This window comes from Lampris incognitus, chromosome 7 (assembly GCF_029633865.1).
Source record: "Lampris incognitus isolate fLamInc1 chromosome 7, fLamInc1.hap2, whole genome shotgun sequence".
Classification (NCBI taxonomy): domain Eukaryota; kingdom Metazoa; phylum Chordata; class Actinopteri; order Lampriformes; family Lampridae; genus Lampris; species Lampris incognitus.
This window is the reverse complement of record NC_079217.1, coordinates 66885713-66898545: the sequence shown is the minus strand read 5'-3', so window position 1 is coordinate 66898545 and position 12833 is coordinate 66885713. Positions and strand designations below refer to the sequence as shown.

The window sequence follows — 12833 nt, the reverse complement described above, 5'->3', positions numbered from 1 at the left end:
GCCAACCTCTTCCTCTATATACTTTGCTGTACTTCCTCCTTCCACCACCACCAAGTCTCCTTGTCTTCCTTCCTCTGTCCAGGTGACACACCAAGTACCTTCCTAGCTGTCTCCCTCACTATTCCTGCAGTGGTTACCCAGCCATCCGGCAACTCTTCACTACCACCCAGTGCCTGTCTTAACTCCTTCCTGAACTCCACACAACAGTCTTCCTTCTTCAACTTCCACCATTTGATCTTCAGCTCTGCCTTCACTCTCTTCCTCTTCCTGGTCTCCAACGTCATCCTACAGACCACCATCCGATGCTGCCTAGCTACATTCTCCCCCGTCATCACCTTTCAGTCTCCAATCCCTTTCAGATCGCACCTCCTACATAAGATATAGTCCACCTGTGTGCACTTTCCTCCACTCTTGTACGTCACCGTGTTCCTAATAAGCATTTAATAAGGACTTATAAGGGCCTTATTATGTATTAACTAACACTTATTACACGAACTCAATGTAAAGTGTTACCGAAAGTTATTACTTGAAATGTACAATATGATCAGTCGTGGATGACGTCGCTGATCTACTTCCTGATTCAGCCTGCAGGAAGTAGCAGCCTGTACTTACCGTAGGTAGAAGTACCCATCCATAAACTAGCCAGCCAGCACCACAGAGAAGTCTGGCTGAGACACTAGGGGGGGGGGGTTGTTGTTTAAAGACTCCTGTTCACATAAAACACCGCTGTTAAGTCCAGCAGTGGTCCATATCCAACACCTACTGAATGAAGCCAGTGAGTAAAATGGGTGACACTATAACACATTTCATTCATAAGCCATTAACAAGCAGTTGGTTAAAGGTAGGAGTAGGACTTTCCTAAAAACAAATGTATAGACTCATAAAGAATCTCTCTCAGTCATCACTTGTGAGCCACTAGACGTGTATGGCGGTGGTCTGTATCTGCAGAGACCCTGTCTGTCCTCGGTCTGTCTTGCTGTGTACAGGACGTTTCTGGGCGTGAACCTTTGGGCTGTGAGACTCTATAAAAACGTATCAACCAGGTGCCAGATCAAGATCGTAAACATGCATCCAAGAGGAAGTTACGACAATGGTGAACACAGCGCCGAAAAGACGCAGATATCTTTCATCTCATCTCATCTCATCTCATCTCATCATCAGCCGCTTCTCCGGGGTTGGGTCGCGGTGGCAGCAAGCTAAGTAGGGCACTCCAGACGTCCCTCTCCCCAACAACGCCCTCCAGCTCCTCCTGGGGGATCCCAAGGTGTTCCCAGGCCAGACTGGACATGTAGTCCCTCCAGCGAGTTCTGGGTCTACCCCAGGATCTCCCCCCAGCTGGCTGTGCCCAGTAAACCTCCAAAGGAAGGCGCCCAGGAGGCATCCTGATCAGATGCCAGAACCACCTCAACTGGCTCCTTTCGACACGAAGGAGCAGCGGCTCTACTCCGAGCTCCCTCCGGATGTCCGAGCTCCTCACCCTATCTCTAAGGCTGAGCCCAGACACCCTACGGAGGAAACTCATTTCAGCCGCTTGTATCCACCATCGCACCCTTTCAGTCACTACCCAAAGCTCATGACCATAGGTGAGGGTTGGAGCCAAGACTGGCTGGTAAATTGAGAGCTTTGCCTCCTGGCTCAGCTCCCTCTTCACCACAACGGTCCGGTACAACGTCCACATTACTGCTGATGCTGCACCAATCCACCTGTCAATCTCCCGCTCCATCCTACCCTCACTCGTGAACAAGACCCCGAGATACTTGAACTCCTTCACTTGGGGCAACAACTGATCCCCAAGTCGAAAAGACGCAGATACAGCGAGGTGAAAGGCCAAGCGGACAAAGCTCATTCCAAAACGAGAGAGAACCTGGGGTTGGCTTTCACCCGCTGGCGAGCACTGAGGGAGAGGATGGGGATGAAGAGTGAGCTCGGAGTTGGCCTCTACACTGGGATGTGTTCTGGAAACTGCGGTCAGGGGGTGTGTCCTTCTGGTGACGTTGAACAGGGGCCAACTCTGAATGTTGTGTTTACAAACTGCAGTCGACAAATCCTACTCGATCTAACTTTAATGATGAATTAAACATTAATTACGTATTATATTTTAGATGTTAGACTCTGATTAAACACTGGGTAAAATTGGCCAAAAGTAGCAGGCCATAGGTGTCAGCAGTCAGCCCTGGCTGGAGGGGCTCATCCCTAAGTAAAAATGTAGAAAAACAATGATAATAATCAGATTCTAACACCTTAATATATAATAAGCAGTAAGTAATTTATTTGCCCAACTACAGAGCAGAATACAGGTACTGTGAGAACAGACACACCTTAAGGACTGACACACACACACACACACACACACACACACACACACACACACACACACACACACACACACACACACACACACTTGCTTGCTGGTAGTCCATCGAGTCCGATGGTGACGTCCCTCCTCGTTAACGGTGTGGTCTTTGATGACTGCAAAATCCAGTTCTTGATCCACAGGTTGTATTGCACGTTGGGCATATGAAGTGTGAGTTAGTGGGGCAGGCATGGTTGTGTGTCTCCTCAGTCTTTTCTGTTGTGTTTTCACATTCCTCTCCATGTCCAGGTGTTCTACACCTCTGTGGCAGGTCTCCCGCCAGTTGGAACGGTTGATGGCCACTTGCTCCAGTCTCAGGGGGTCGATACAACACTTCTTCAGAGATGTTTTCAGCTGGTCTTTGTATCGCTTCTTCTGACCACTTGCGGACCGGCGGGCCAGATGAAGCTGTCTATACAGCCCTTGACATGGCAGGCGTTCTTGAGGCGTCCTGATGACATGCCCAAGCCAGTGCGGTTGGTGTTCAGTGACCTTGGCTTCTGTGCTCTTGCAGTTCGTCCTAGCAAGAATCTCGGCATGGGGAACATGGTCAGGCCACGTGATCCCCATGATTCGCTGCAGACACCTTATGTGGAACTGCTCCAGCAACCTTGGGTGGTGGCTGTATGTGATTCAGGCCTCACAGCTGTATGGGTGAGTTGTGATGCAGATGGCTTTGTAAATGGCAATGTTGGTGTGCAGGTGGAGGTATTCGTTTTGGAAGACCTTACACCGGAGTTTGCCGAAGGCTACAGAGGCTTGTTTGATCTATTGTGACTTTCATGAACACTGTTGCAGCCCTCAGAAAAGAGGCTGCCCAGGTATTTGAAAGATAGAACAACTGAGAGTGGTTGGTGTTCTATAGTTAAGACAGACACGTGGAAGGGGGGCTGGACCTCCATTGGCATAACACCTCAGTCTTGGTGGTGTTGACTGATAGACCCAGCCTGCTGTAGGCATTTACAACTGTGGCAAGGATGGTTTGCAGGTCTTCTGGTGTGTGAGCTACAAGAGCACAGTCATCAGCGTACTGTAGCGCAAAGACCTGCTGCACTGCAGACAACGTGGTGGTTGCCTGGAACCTTCGGATGTTGAAGAGGTTTCCATCTAGCCTGAAATCTATTGTGATCCCACTACTGTCTTCCAGATCTTTGGGAAAAAAACTTTTATGATACATAGGAGGTAAATGTTGAAGAGTACTGGTGCCAGCACACACCCCTGCCTCACTCCAGTGCATACATTAAAGGCCGCCGATTCCTGTCCTCCTATGGCCATCCGTGCCACCGTCCCATCATGGAACTGTGACAGAATGCTCACAAATTTGCTCAGACAGCCAAACCTTCTCAGGACTTTCCAAAGTAGCTCTTGATTCACAGTGCCAAAAACTATGGAGAGGTCGACAAAAGCCATGAAACCGTCCTGATGTTGTTCGCGGCACTTTTCTTGTAGCTGTCTTACTGTGACAATCATATCCACAGTACTCCTGTTCTCCCTGAAACGGCTCTGTGACTCTGGCAGCACATGTTCTGTCAAGTGCATCACCACCAAGAACCATTAAGGACTGTAACACACACACACACACACGCACAAACGCATGCACCCACCTCCACCCTGGAGGATGCTACCAGACATATATCCTCTGTAACTTTGTAAATGTGCAAATTTAATTTAACTGGTGCCTTCTGTTTTTAAATACCTTTATCTGTTAGGTATTTAATTTGTTTGATCCGAACTACATCAGCAGAACCCTGCAACAGGTCACTGTACCTGAGCACAGTGACAACAGAACTGATTCTGTTCTATTTAATTCACCATGATCCAACTGCATGTGAATGGCTTATAAACCAAAGTAATTATGGAGTCTTCCCGTCAAAGTATATCATAACTGGCATACGTATGATGGCAACAGCTGTGAGAACAAGACCCACGTTGTGGAACATGGAATTAACCTTCATGTCGCTCAGCCGGCAAATCAAAGACACTGGTCAATGGGGAGAGCGACCAGCAGACCACAGCGTTTTGTGTAAGGTTGGTGTTTCCAGGTCAAGGCTTCTGATGGAGCTCAGTGACGTCAGACGGACCCGGCTCGGACTCTGCCTCATTCCCGGTTTCATCACCGAGCTGGTGGACGAAGACACGACGGCGTTCCCATTCACAGCCAAGACTTCTGAGTGCTGTGTGTGTGTGTGTGTGTGTGTGTGTGTGTGTTTGTGTGTGCGTGTGTGTGTGTGTGCATGCGTGTTCTTTACTTACAGATGCAGATTCCATGTGAGGCATCGAGGATGTACCCTGCCCTACACACACAGCTATAGCTCCCCCTGGTGTTCACACAGATCCCATTCTCACACAGCCCTGGCTGGAGACACTCATTAACATCTACACACACACACACACACACACACACACACACACACACACACACACACACACACACACGTATGCACACAACACTCATCAGTACACACGCCACACACACACACACAGATGTATGTCAGCAGCATATGAAGTGACATGTCTACACACAAACACATGCCCACTGTGTATGCGGGCATTTAAAGACCCCTCCAGTCACGTTTTAAGACATAAAATGCCGTTTGATATAATAATAATAATAATAATCGTTCATTCATTCATTCATTCATTAATCTTCAGCCGCTTCTCCTGGTCGGGTCGCGGTGGCAGCAAGCTAAGTAGGGCACTCCAGACGTCCCTCTCCCCAGCACCTCCTGGGGGCTCCCAAGGCGTTCCCAGGCCAGATTGGACATGTAGTCGTTCCAGCGAGTTCTGGGTCTACCCCGGGGTCTCCTCCCAGTTGGTGCACCCAGAAGGTGCCCAGGAGGCATCCTAATCAGATGCCCGGAACCACCTCAACTGGCTCCTTTCCACGCGAAGGAGTAGCGGCTCCGAGCTCCCTCCGGATGTTCAGCTCCTCACCCTATCTCTAAGGCGGAGCTCAGACATCCTACGCAGGAAACTCGTTTCAGCCGCTTGTATTCACGATCTCACTTATGATAATGATAATATGATAATAATAATCATTACATTTACACAGCACTTTTCTATACACCCAAAGCACGTCACATTGAAGGGGGTAACTCACCTCAACCACCACCAATGTGTAGCACCACCTGGGTGATGCACCAGAACGCCCACCACACATCAGCTTGAGGTGGAGAGGGAGGAATCACCGAGTCAGTTACATAGAGAGATGATTAGGTGGCCAGATGGAGAGAGCCAGGTTGGGAATGTTGCCAGGACACCGGGGACCCCCTACTCTTTGTGATAAGTGGCATGGGGTCTTTAATGACCACAATGAGTCAGGACCTCGGTTTAATGTCTCATCCGAAGGACGGCATCTCCAACAGCACAGTGTCCCCGTCACTGCACTGGGGCATTGGGATTTTTTTTTAATTATTAGGACCAGAGGGAAGACTGCCCCCTACTGGCCCAGCAACACCAATTTCAACAGCAACTCAGTTTTCGCATGAGGTCTCCCATCCAAGTACTAGCCAAGTCCCCACCTGCTTAGCTTCTGTCATTCGGCAGACCCAGAGTACATGTTGGTATGGCTGCCGGCATAATAAACTGTCTGATGTGTTCGCTCTGCAAAATAATTTTGAAAATCTTGTTAAAATCCTTAAAATCGCATCTACTCCTTATTCCTCACTAGAAAAACACAATCTACGAACACGCAAAGAATCCCTGCTCACAATACAAATTTCCCACACCGGCCATTAGAAAGAAACCACAGAAAGTTGAATCAGTTCATCTGAACACAACGTTTATTGAGCGAAACGTTTCATCACTCATCTAAACGACCTCTTCTTTGGTCGGTAATTTGCATATGAAATGGATCGTTGTTTTCGGTCGTTATGCCACTGTATTCTTTATAGGGGTGGGACACCTACAGACAGTTGAGACTGAGGTCACTTAGATGACTTCTCCGTGGATTGTCACCTTGTTGTGGTGGAGAAGCTTGCGTGGTCCTGAGATCCTGAGAGAAAAGCCATCTGGAGCTATGCTCTTGGTAGAGACACCCATGGTGGTAAGGTCAATGGGGAAGTCCCTGACAAAGAGCCATCCAACCAAGACCTCAAAGGTGGAACAAGCGGAGGATGATGGCTGATTTTAAGGAAGCATCACAATGGCTGGGAGAAATGGGCCCCCAGTCGTCTTGGACTCCATGCCACTGGATCCTGACCCAGATATGTCTGGGGCGGCATGGCTCAGGAGGTGGAGCTGGTCTTCTAGTAATCGGAAGGTTATTGGTTCAATCCCTGGCTCCTGCTGAGAGCATGGCGAAGTGTCCTTGAGCAAGACACTGAACCCTTAACTGCTTCTGATGAGCAGGTTGGCACTTTGCATGGCAGCCTCTGCCATCAGTGTATGAATGTGTGTGTGTGTATGTGAGGCATACATTGTAAAGCGCTTTGAGTCAGTAGAGTAGAAAAGCGCTATATAAATGCAGTCCATTTACTGTCAAGGACCATGTGGTGGCTGTCTGAGCACCAGTCTCCCCACGTTAAACAAAGTCATACACAGGCGTCCTCCATAAAGGCAATCCACGCTAACATCCTGTAGTAAGTCCTATGGCAAGTGGCGACGACAATGGAGGCAGGATTGTGAGATCTGGAAGCGCCTAGTCATGAGCCAGCACATCAGGCAGTGGGTGCTAGATTCACAGTCACTGGACTCTTGGAACGAGGTAGAAAGAGCCCTTTGGTAGCGGCACCCACGACTGAGCAGCTCTCTTTAGGATCCATTCTGCTCATCCCACTGGGAAAGGGGCTAGAAAAGGTGCCCTAAAAATAGCCTGCCTCAAACCTCCTGACTGGATTACCACATCCAGAGGGATCACCACATGTGATCACAAACATAGAAACATGAACTTTGGAGCCTGGAATGTGCACACACTGATAGTGCAACCAGTGACAGACCACAGAGGAGAACCGCGATCATCACTGGAGAACTGAAGAGATGCCGGATTGACATACAGTGGCTTGCAAAAGTATTCATACCCCTTGAACTTTTCCACATTTTGTCACGTTACGACCAAAAACATAAATACATTTTATTGGAATTTTATGTGAAAGACCAACACAAAGTTGCACACAATTGTGAAGTACAAAGAAAATTATACATGATTTAAAAAATTTTTTGCAAATAAAAAACTGAAAAGTGCGGTGTGCAAAAGTATTCAGCCCCCTTTTCTCTGAGTGCAACCAACTGCCTTCAGAAGTTGCCTGATGATTGCTGAATGATCGAATGTTGACCTAATGACTAAATAGAGTCAACCTGTGTGTAATCTAATCTCAGTACAAATACAGCTGTTCTGTGACGGCCTCAGAGGTTTGTTAAGAGAATATTGGGGAGCAAACAGCATCATGTGGTCCAAGGAACACACCAGACAGGTCAGGGATAAAGCTGTGGAGACGTTTAAAGCAGGGTTAGGCTATAAAAAGATTTCCCAAGCTTTCAACATCTCACGGAGCACTGTTCAATCCATCATCCGGAAATGGAAAGAGTATGGCACAACTGCAAACCTACCAAGACACGGCCGTCCACCTAAACTTACAGGCCGAACAATGAGAGCACTGATCAGAGATGCAGCCAAGAGGCCCGTGGTGACTCTGGACGAACTGCAGAGGTCCACAGCTCAGGTGGGGGAATCTGTCCACAGGACAACTATTGGTCCTGCACTGCACAAATCTGGCCTTTATGGAAGAGTGGCAAGAAGAAAGCCAGTGTTAAAAGAAAACCATAAGAAGTCCTGTTTGCAGTTTGCCAGAAGCCATGTGGGGGACACAGCAAACATGTGGAAGAAGGTGCTCTGGTCAGATGAGACCAAAATTCAACTTTTTGGCCTACATGCAAAACGCTATGTGTGGCGGGAAACTAACACTGCACATCACTCTGAACACACCATCATCCCCACTGTCAAACATGGTGGTGGCAGCATCATGCTCTGGGGGTGCTTCTCTTCAGCAGGGACAGGGAAGATGGTCAGAGTTGATGGGAAGATGGATGGAGCCAAATACAGGGCAATCTTGGAAGAAAACCTGTTGGAGTCTACAAAAGACTTGAAACTGGGGCCTCCGGAGGTTCACCTTCCAGCAGGACAACGACCCTAAACATAAAGCCAGGGCTACAATGGACTGGTTTAAAACAAACAGATTCATGTGTTAGAATGGCCCAGTCAAAGTCCAGACCTAAATCCAACTGAGAATCTGTGGCAAGATCTGAAAACGGCCGTTCACACACGCTCTCCATCTAATCTGACTGAGCTTGAGCTGTTTTGCAAAGAAGAAAGGGCAAAACTGTCAGTCTCTAGATGTGCAGAGCTGGTAGAGACATACCCCAAAAGACTTGCAGCTGGAGGTGCAGCAAAACGCGGTTCCACAAAGTATTGACTCAGGGGGCTGAATACTTTTGCACACCGCACTTTTCAGTTTTTATTTTTAAAAAACATTTAAAATCATGTATCATTTTCTTTGTACTTCACAATTGTGTGCCACTTTATGTTGGTCTTTCACATAAAATTCCAATAAAATATTTATGTTTGTGGTCGAAACGTGACAAAATGTGGAAAAGTTCAAGGGGTATGAATACTTTTGCAAGCCACTGTAGCTGCCTTTTCTGAAACCCGACAGGCAGACAGAAGACAACTGAAGGAGGAGAAGGGTGGCTACACTTTCTTCTGGGATGGAAAAGCTACTATGGGCCCAGGATCCATGGTGTTGAATCTGCTATCAGGAACCAGATCATCAGCCCCCTGTCTGAACTTCCTTTCGGGATCAGTGAGCGTCTCATGACCATCTGTCTGGTGCTTGCCAACAACCAGATGGAAACAGTTGTGAGTGCCTATGCCCCTACTTAGACTCTGAAGAGGGAGTAAAAAAGACCTTCTACACCTGCTTAGACGAGACCTAAAGACGGAGAAGACAGGCCCAAGGCCCAAACAAAACTCCTGATCTACAGAGCTGTTGTTCTCCCCACCCTGCTGTATGGACCAGAGTCATGGACCACCTATACCAGGCACCTGGGAGCCCTGGAACAATACCACCAAAGATCCTTATGAAAGACCCTGATGATTAGCTGGAAGGATAGATGCACCAACATCAGCGTTCTGGAAGAAGCCAACATGACTAGCATCACCACCACAATAATGCAGCACCAACTCCGATGGACAGGCCCTGTCATCCGCATGTCCACCACGTCTCCCGAAACAGATCCTGTACTCTCAGCTAAAGAAAGATCAGTGAGCTCCTGGTGGGCAAAAGAAACATTTCAAGGCCAATATCAAGACCATTCTGAAGACATTCACCATCACGTTGAGCAACTGGGAACACATTGCACTGGATAGGCGCTCCTGGAAGAAATACGTGGAGGAAGGAGCTGCACGTCGTGACATGGAACGCCACTGTGCTGCAGAGGAAAAGCGACAGCACCGCAAGGAGAGAAAGCGAAAGGGTCAACCACCGCCTGGTCCCCAAGCTCGATGCAGTCCAGTCGCGCTCATTCCTTCATCTGCCAGTCCGGTCCGGCTCCACACCATCGCCTCTCTGCCACCTGCCATCCTCAATAAACCCCTTTTCCCTACTTGCCTTCGTCCCTGGTATGTGTCTTGCAACTGGGTTCACTATTCTCACCCTTAACAGTGTCTGGAGAAAGAAAAATAAACTTACCGGTTGACCAACATGTGGGCTCGAACTCGCTGTCTCCAGGACAACTGGATGGCACAGTGTTGGGCTTCAAAACGTTTTGTGGCAAAACAATCTTTTTCTGATAACGTTAACAGAACAGAGCTCTTGGAAGGCTACTGCAAACCTGCATTTTTGGCTGGCACATTACGACTTTTCCAAATAAACTGCACCCGAGTCTCTTGGCTTTTCGGGTCCTGTAGTGACAAATGAAGGCTCCCCGTTTCTCCTTTTGTAAATGTGCAGTGGAAAACAAGACTTACAGCTGGTAAAACTACGATAAGTAGCTGCACCAATTCTTCCCTGGCTTGCGTCGCAGACGCAGGTGCACATAATGATATGTAAGCCCCGCCTCATCCACTAACGGCATTGGTTCCTCGGGTTGTGACGTACGAAGCCCCGCCTCTCTGAATCGGTTGTTTTGAGGCTGCCCTTGGTACACCGCAGCCTCAGAGCAGACCTGCACAGCCATGGCGTCCACCGCTTGTCCTGCCCATCATGTGACTTGTATTCCACCCTCACACCACATGGACGTGTTAACAAGTTAAACACTTGATCTACACTGGAGGGGGTCTTTAAACACACCCACAGTCAAATGCTTAAGAGAATAAAATGGACATACTATACACACACATACACACACATCCTCATCATCATCATCATCATCATCATCACACAACATAGTGAACTAACAGAAGTTCTGCTTCTTGGCTAGAAAGGTGTACTGGATGTGAACAAGTGACTTATGCTAACAAAGAGCTAGCGGGCTAGAAGGGTAATGTAATAGAAGGGTAACATAGTAGAAGGGTAACGTAATATAAGGGTAATGTAATATAAGGGTAATTTAATAGAAGGGTAATGTAATAGAAGGGTAATGTAATATAGGGGTAATGTAATAGAAGGGTAACATAGTAGAAGGGTAACGTAATATAAGGGTAATGTAACAGAAGGGTAATTTAATAGAAGGGTAACGTAATAGAAGGGTAATGTAATATGGGGTAATGTAATAGAAGGGTAATTTAATACTAATAGAAGGGTAATGTAATATAGGGGTAATGTAATAGAAGGTAGTTTAATAGAACGGTAATTTAATAGAAGGGTAATGTAATACAAAGGTAATGTAATATAGGGGTAACGTAATAGAAGATCAACGTAATAGAAGTGTAACGTCATGTAAGGGTAATGTAATAGAATGGTAATGTAACAGAAGGGTAATTTAATAGAACATTAATGTAATAGAAGGGTAATGTAATATAGGGGTAATGTAATAGAAGGGTAACGTAATATAAGGGTAATGTAATAGAAGGGTAATTTAATAGAAGGGTAACGTAATAGAAGGGTAATGTAATAGAAGGGTAAATTAATAGAAAGGTAATGTAATAGAAGGGTAATGTAATAGAAAGGTAATGTAATATAGGGGTAATTTAATAGAAGGGTAATTCAATAGAAGGGTAACGTAATAGAAGGGTGATGTAATATAGGGGCAATGTAACAGAAGGGTAATTTAATAGAACAGTAACGTAAAGAAGGGTAGTGTAATTTAGGGGTAATGTAATAGATGGGTAATTTAATAGAACGGTAATGTAAGAAGGGTAACGTAATAGAAGGGTAACGTAAAAGAAGGGTAATGTAATAGAAGGGCAACGTAATAGAAGGGTAACGTAATAGAAGGGTTATGTAATAGAAGGGTAACGTAATATAGGGTAATGTAATAGAAGGGTAACGTAATATAGGGTAATGTAATAGAAGGGTAATGTAATAGAAAGGTAACGTAATAGAAGGGTAATGTAATAGAAAGGTAATGTAATATAGGGGTAATTTAATAGAAGGGTAATTTAATAGAAGGGTAATGTAATAGAAGGGTAATGGATAATACTGAGTTGTGTTACTGAGCTGGTACAAGTCAGACAGTGTTACTGCTACAGGGAGTGTTGTATTGGTGTACTGTTGTATTGTTGTGGGTATTGTATTGGTGTACTGTTGTGAGTGTTGTGTGTGTTGTGTTGGTGTACTGTTTTATTGTTGTGGGTGTTGTATTCGTGTACTGTTGTATTGTTGTGGGTATTGTATTGGTGTACTGTTGTGAGTGTTGTGTTGGTGTACTGTTGTATTGTTGTGGGTGTTGTGTTGGTGTACTGTTGTGAGTGTTGTGTTGGTGTACTGTTGTGAGTGTTGTATTCGTGTACTGTTGTACTGTTGTGGGTGTGGTATTGGTGTACTGTTGTACTGTTGTGGGTGTGGTATTGGTGTACTGTTGTGTTGTTGTGAGTGTGGTATTGGTGTACGGTTGTGTTGTTCTGAGTGTGGTATTGGTGTACGGTTGTATTGTTGTGAGTGTTGTATTGGTGTACTGTTGTACTGTTGTGAGTGTGGTATTGGTGTACTGTTGTGGGTGTTGTATTGGTGTACTGTTGTGAGTGTTGTGTTGGTGTACTGTTGTATTGTTGTGAGTGTTGTGTTGGTGTACTGTTGTATTGTTGTGAGTGTTGTGTTGGTGTACTGTTTTATTGTTGTGGGTGTTGTATTCGTGTACTGTTGTACTGTTGTGAGTGTGGTATTGGTGTACTGTTGTGTTGTTGTGAGTGTGGTATTGGTGTACTGTTGTACTGTTGTGGGTGTTGTATTGGTGTACTGTTGTGAGTGTTGTGTTGGTGTACTGTTGTATTGTTGTGAGTGTTGTGTTGGTGTACTGTTGTATTGTTGTGAGTGTTGTGTTGGTGTACTGTTTTATTGTTGTGGGTGTTGTATTCGTGTACTGTTGTACTGTTGTGAGTGTGGTA

The 12833-nt window shown here is 46.3% G+C and overlaps 1 protein-coding gene across 7 annotated transcripts in view; it reads right to left on the bottom strand.

Annotated features, from left to right (window-relative positions):
* Positions 1–12833, bottom strand: part of LOC130115159 (latent-transforming growth factor beta-binding protein 4) — a 171190-nt gene that overhangs the window by 101404 nt on the left and 56953 nt on the right. For 5 of the 7 annotated variants that reach the window (XM_056282773.1, XM_056282776.1, XM_056282778.1 and 2 more), the window contains exon 7: positions 4607–4729. The exons of the other annotated variants lie outside the window; for them this stretch is intronic. In XM_056282773.1, coding sequence (XP_056138748.1) covers positions 4607–4729 — 123 coding nt within the window. The remainder of the gene's footprint in view (positions 1–4606; positions 4730–12833) is intronic. 7 annotated transcript variants of the gene reach the window in all.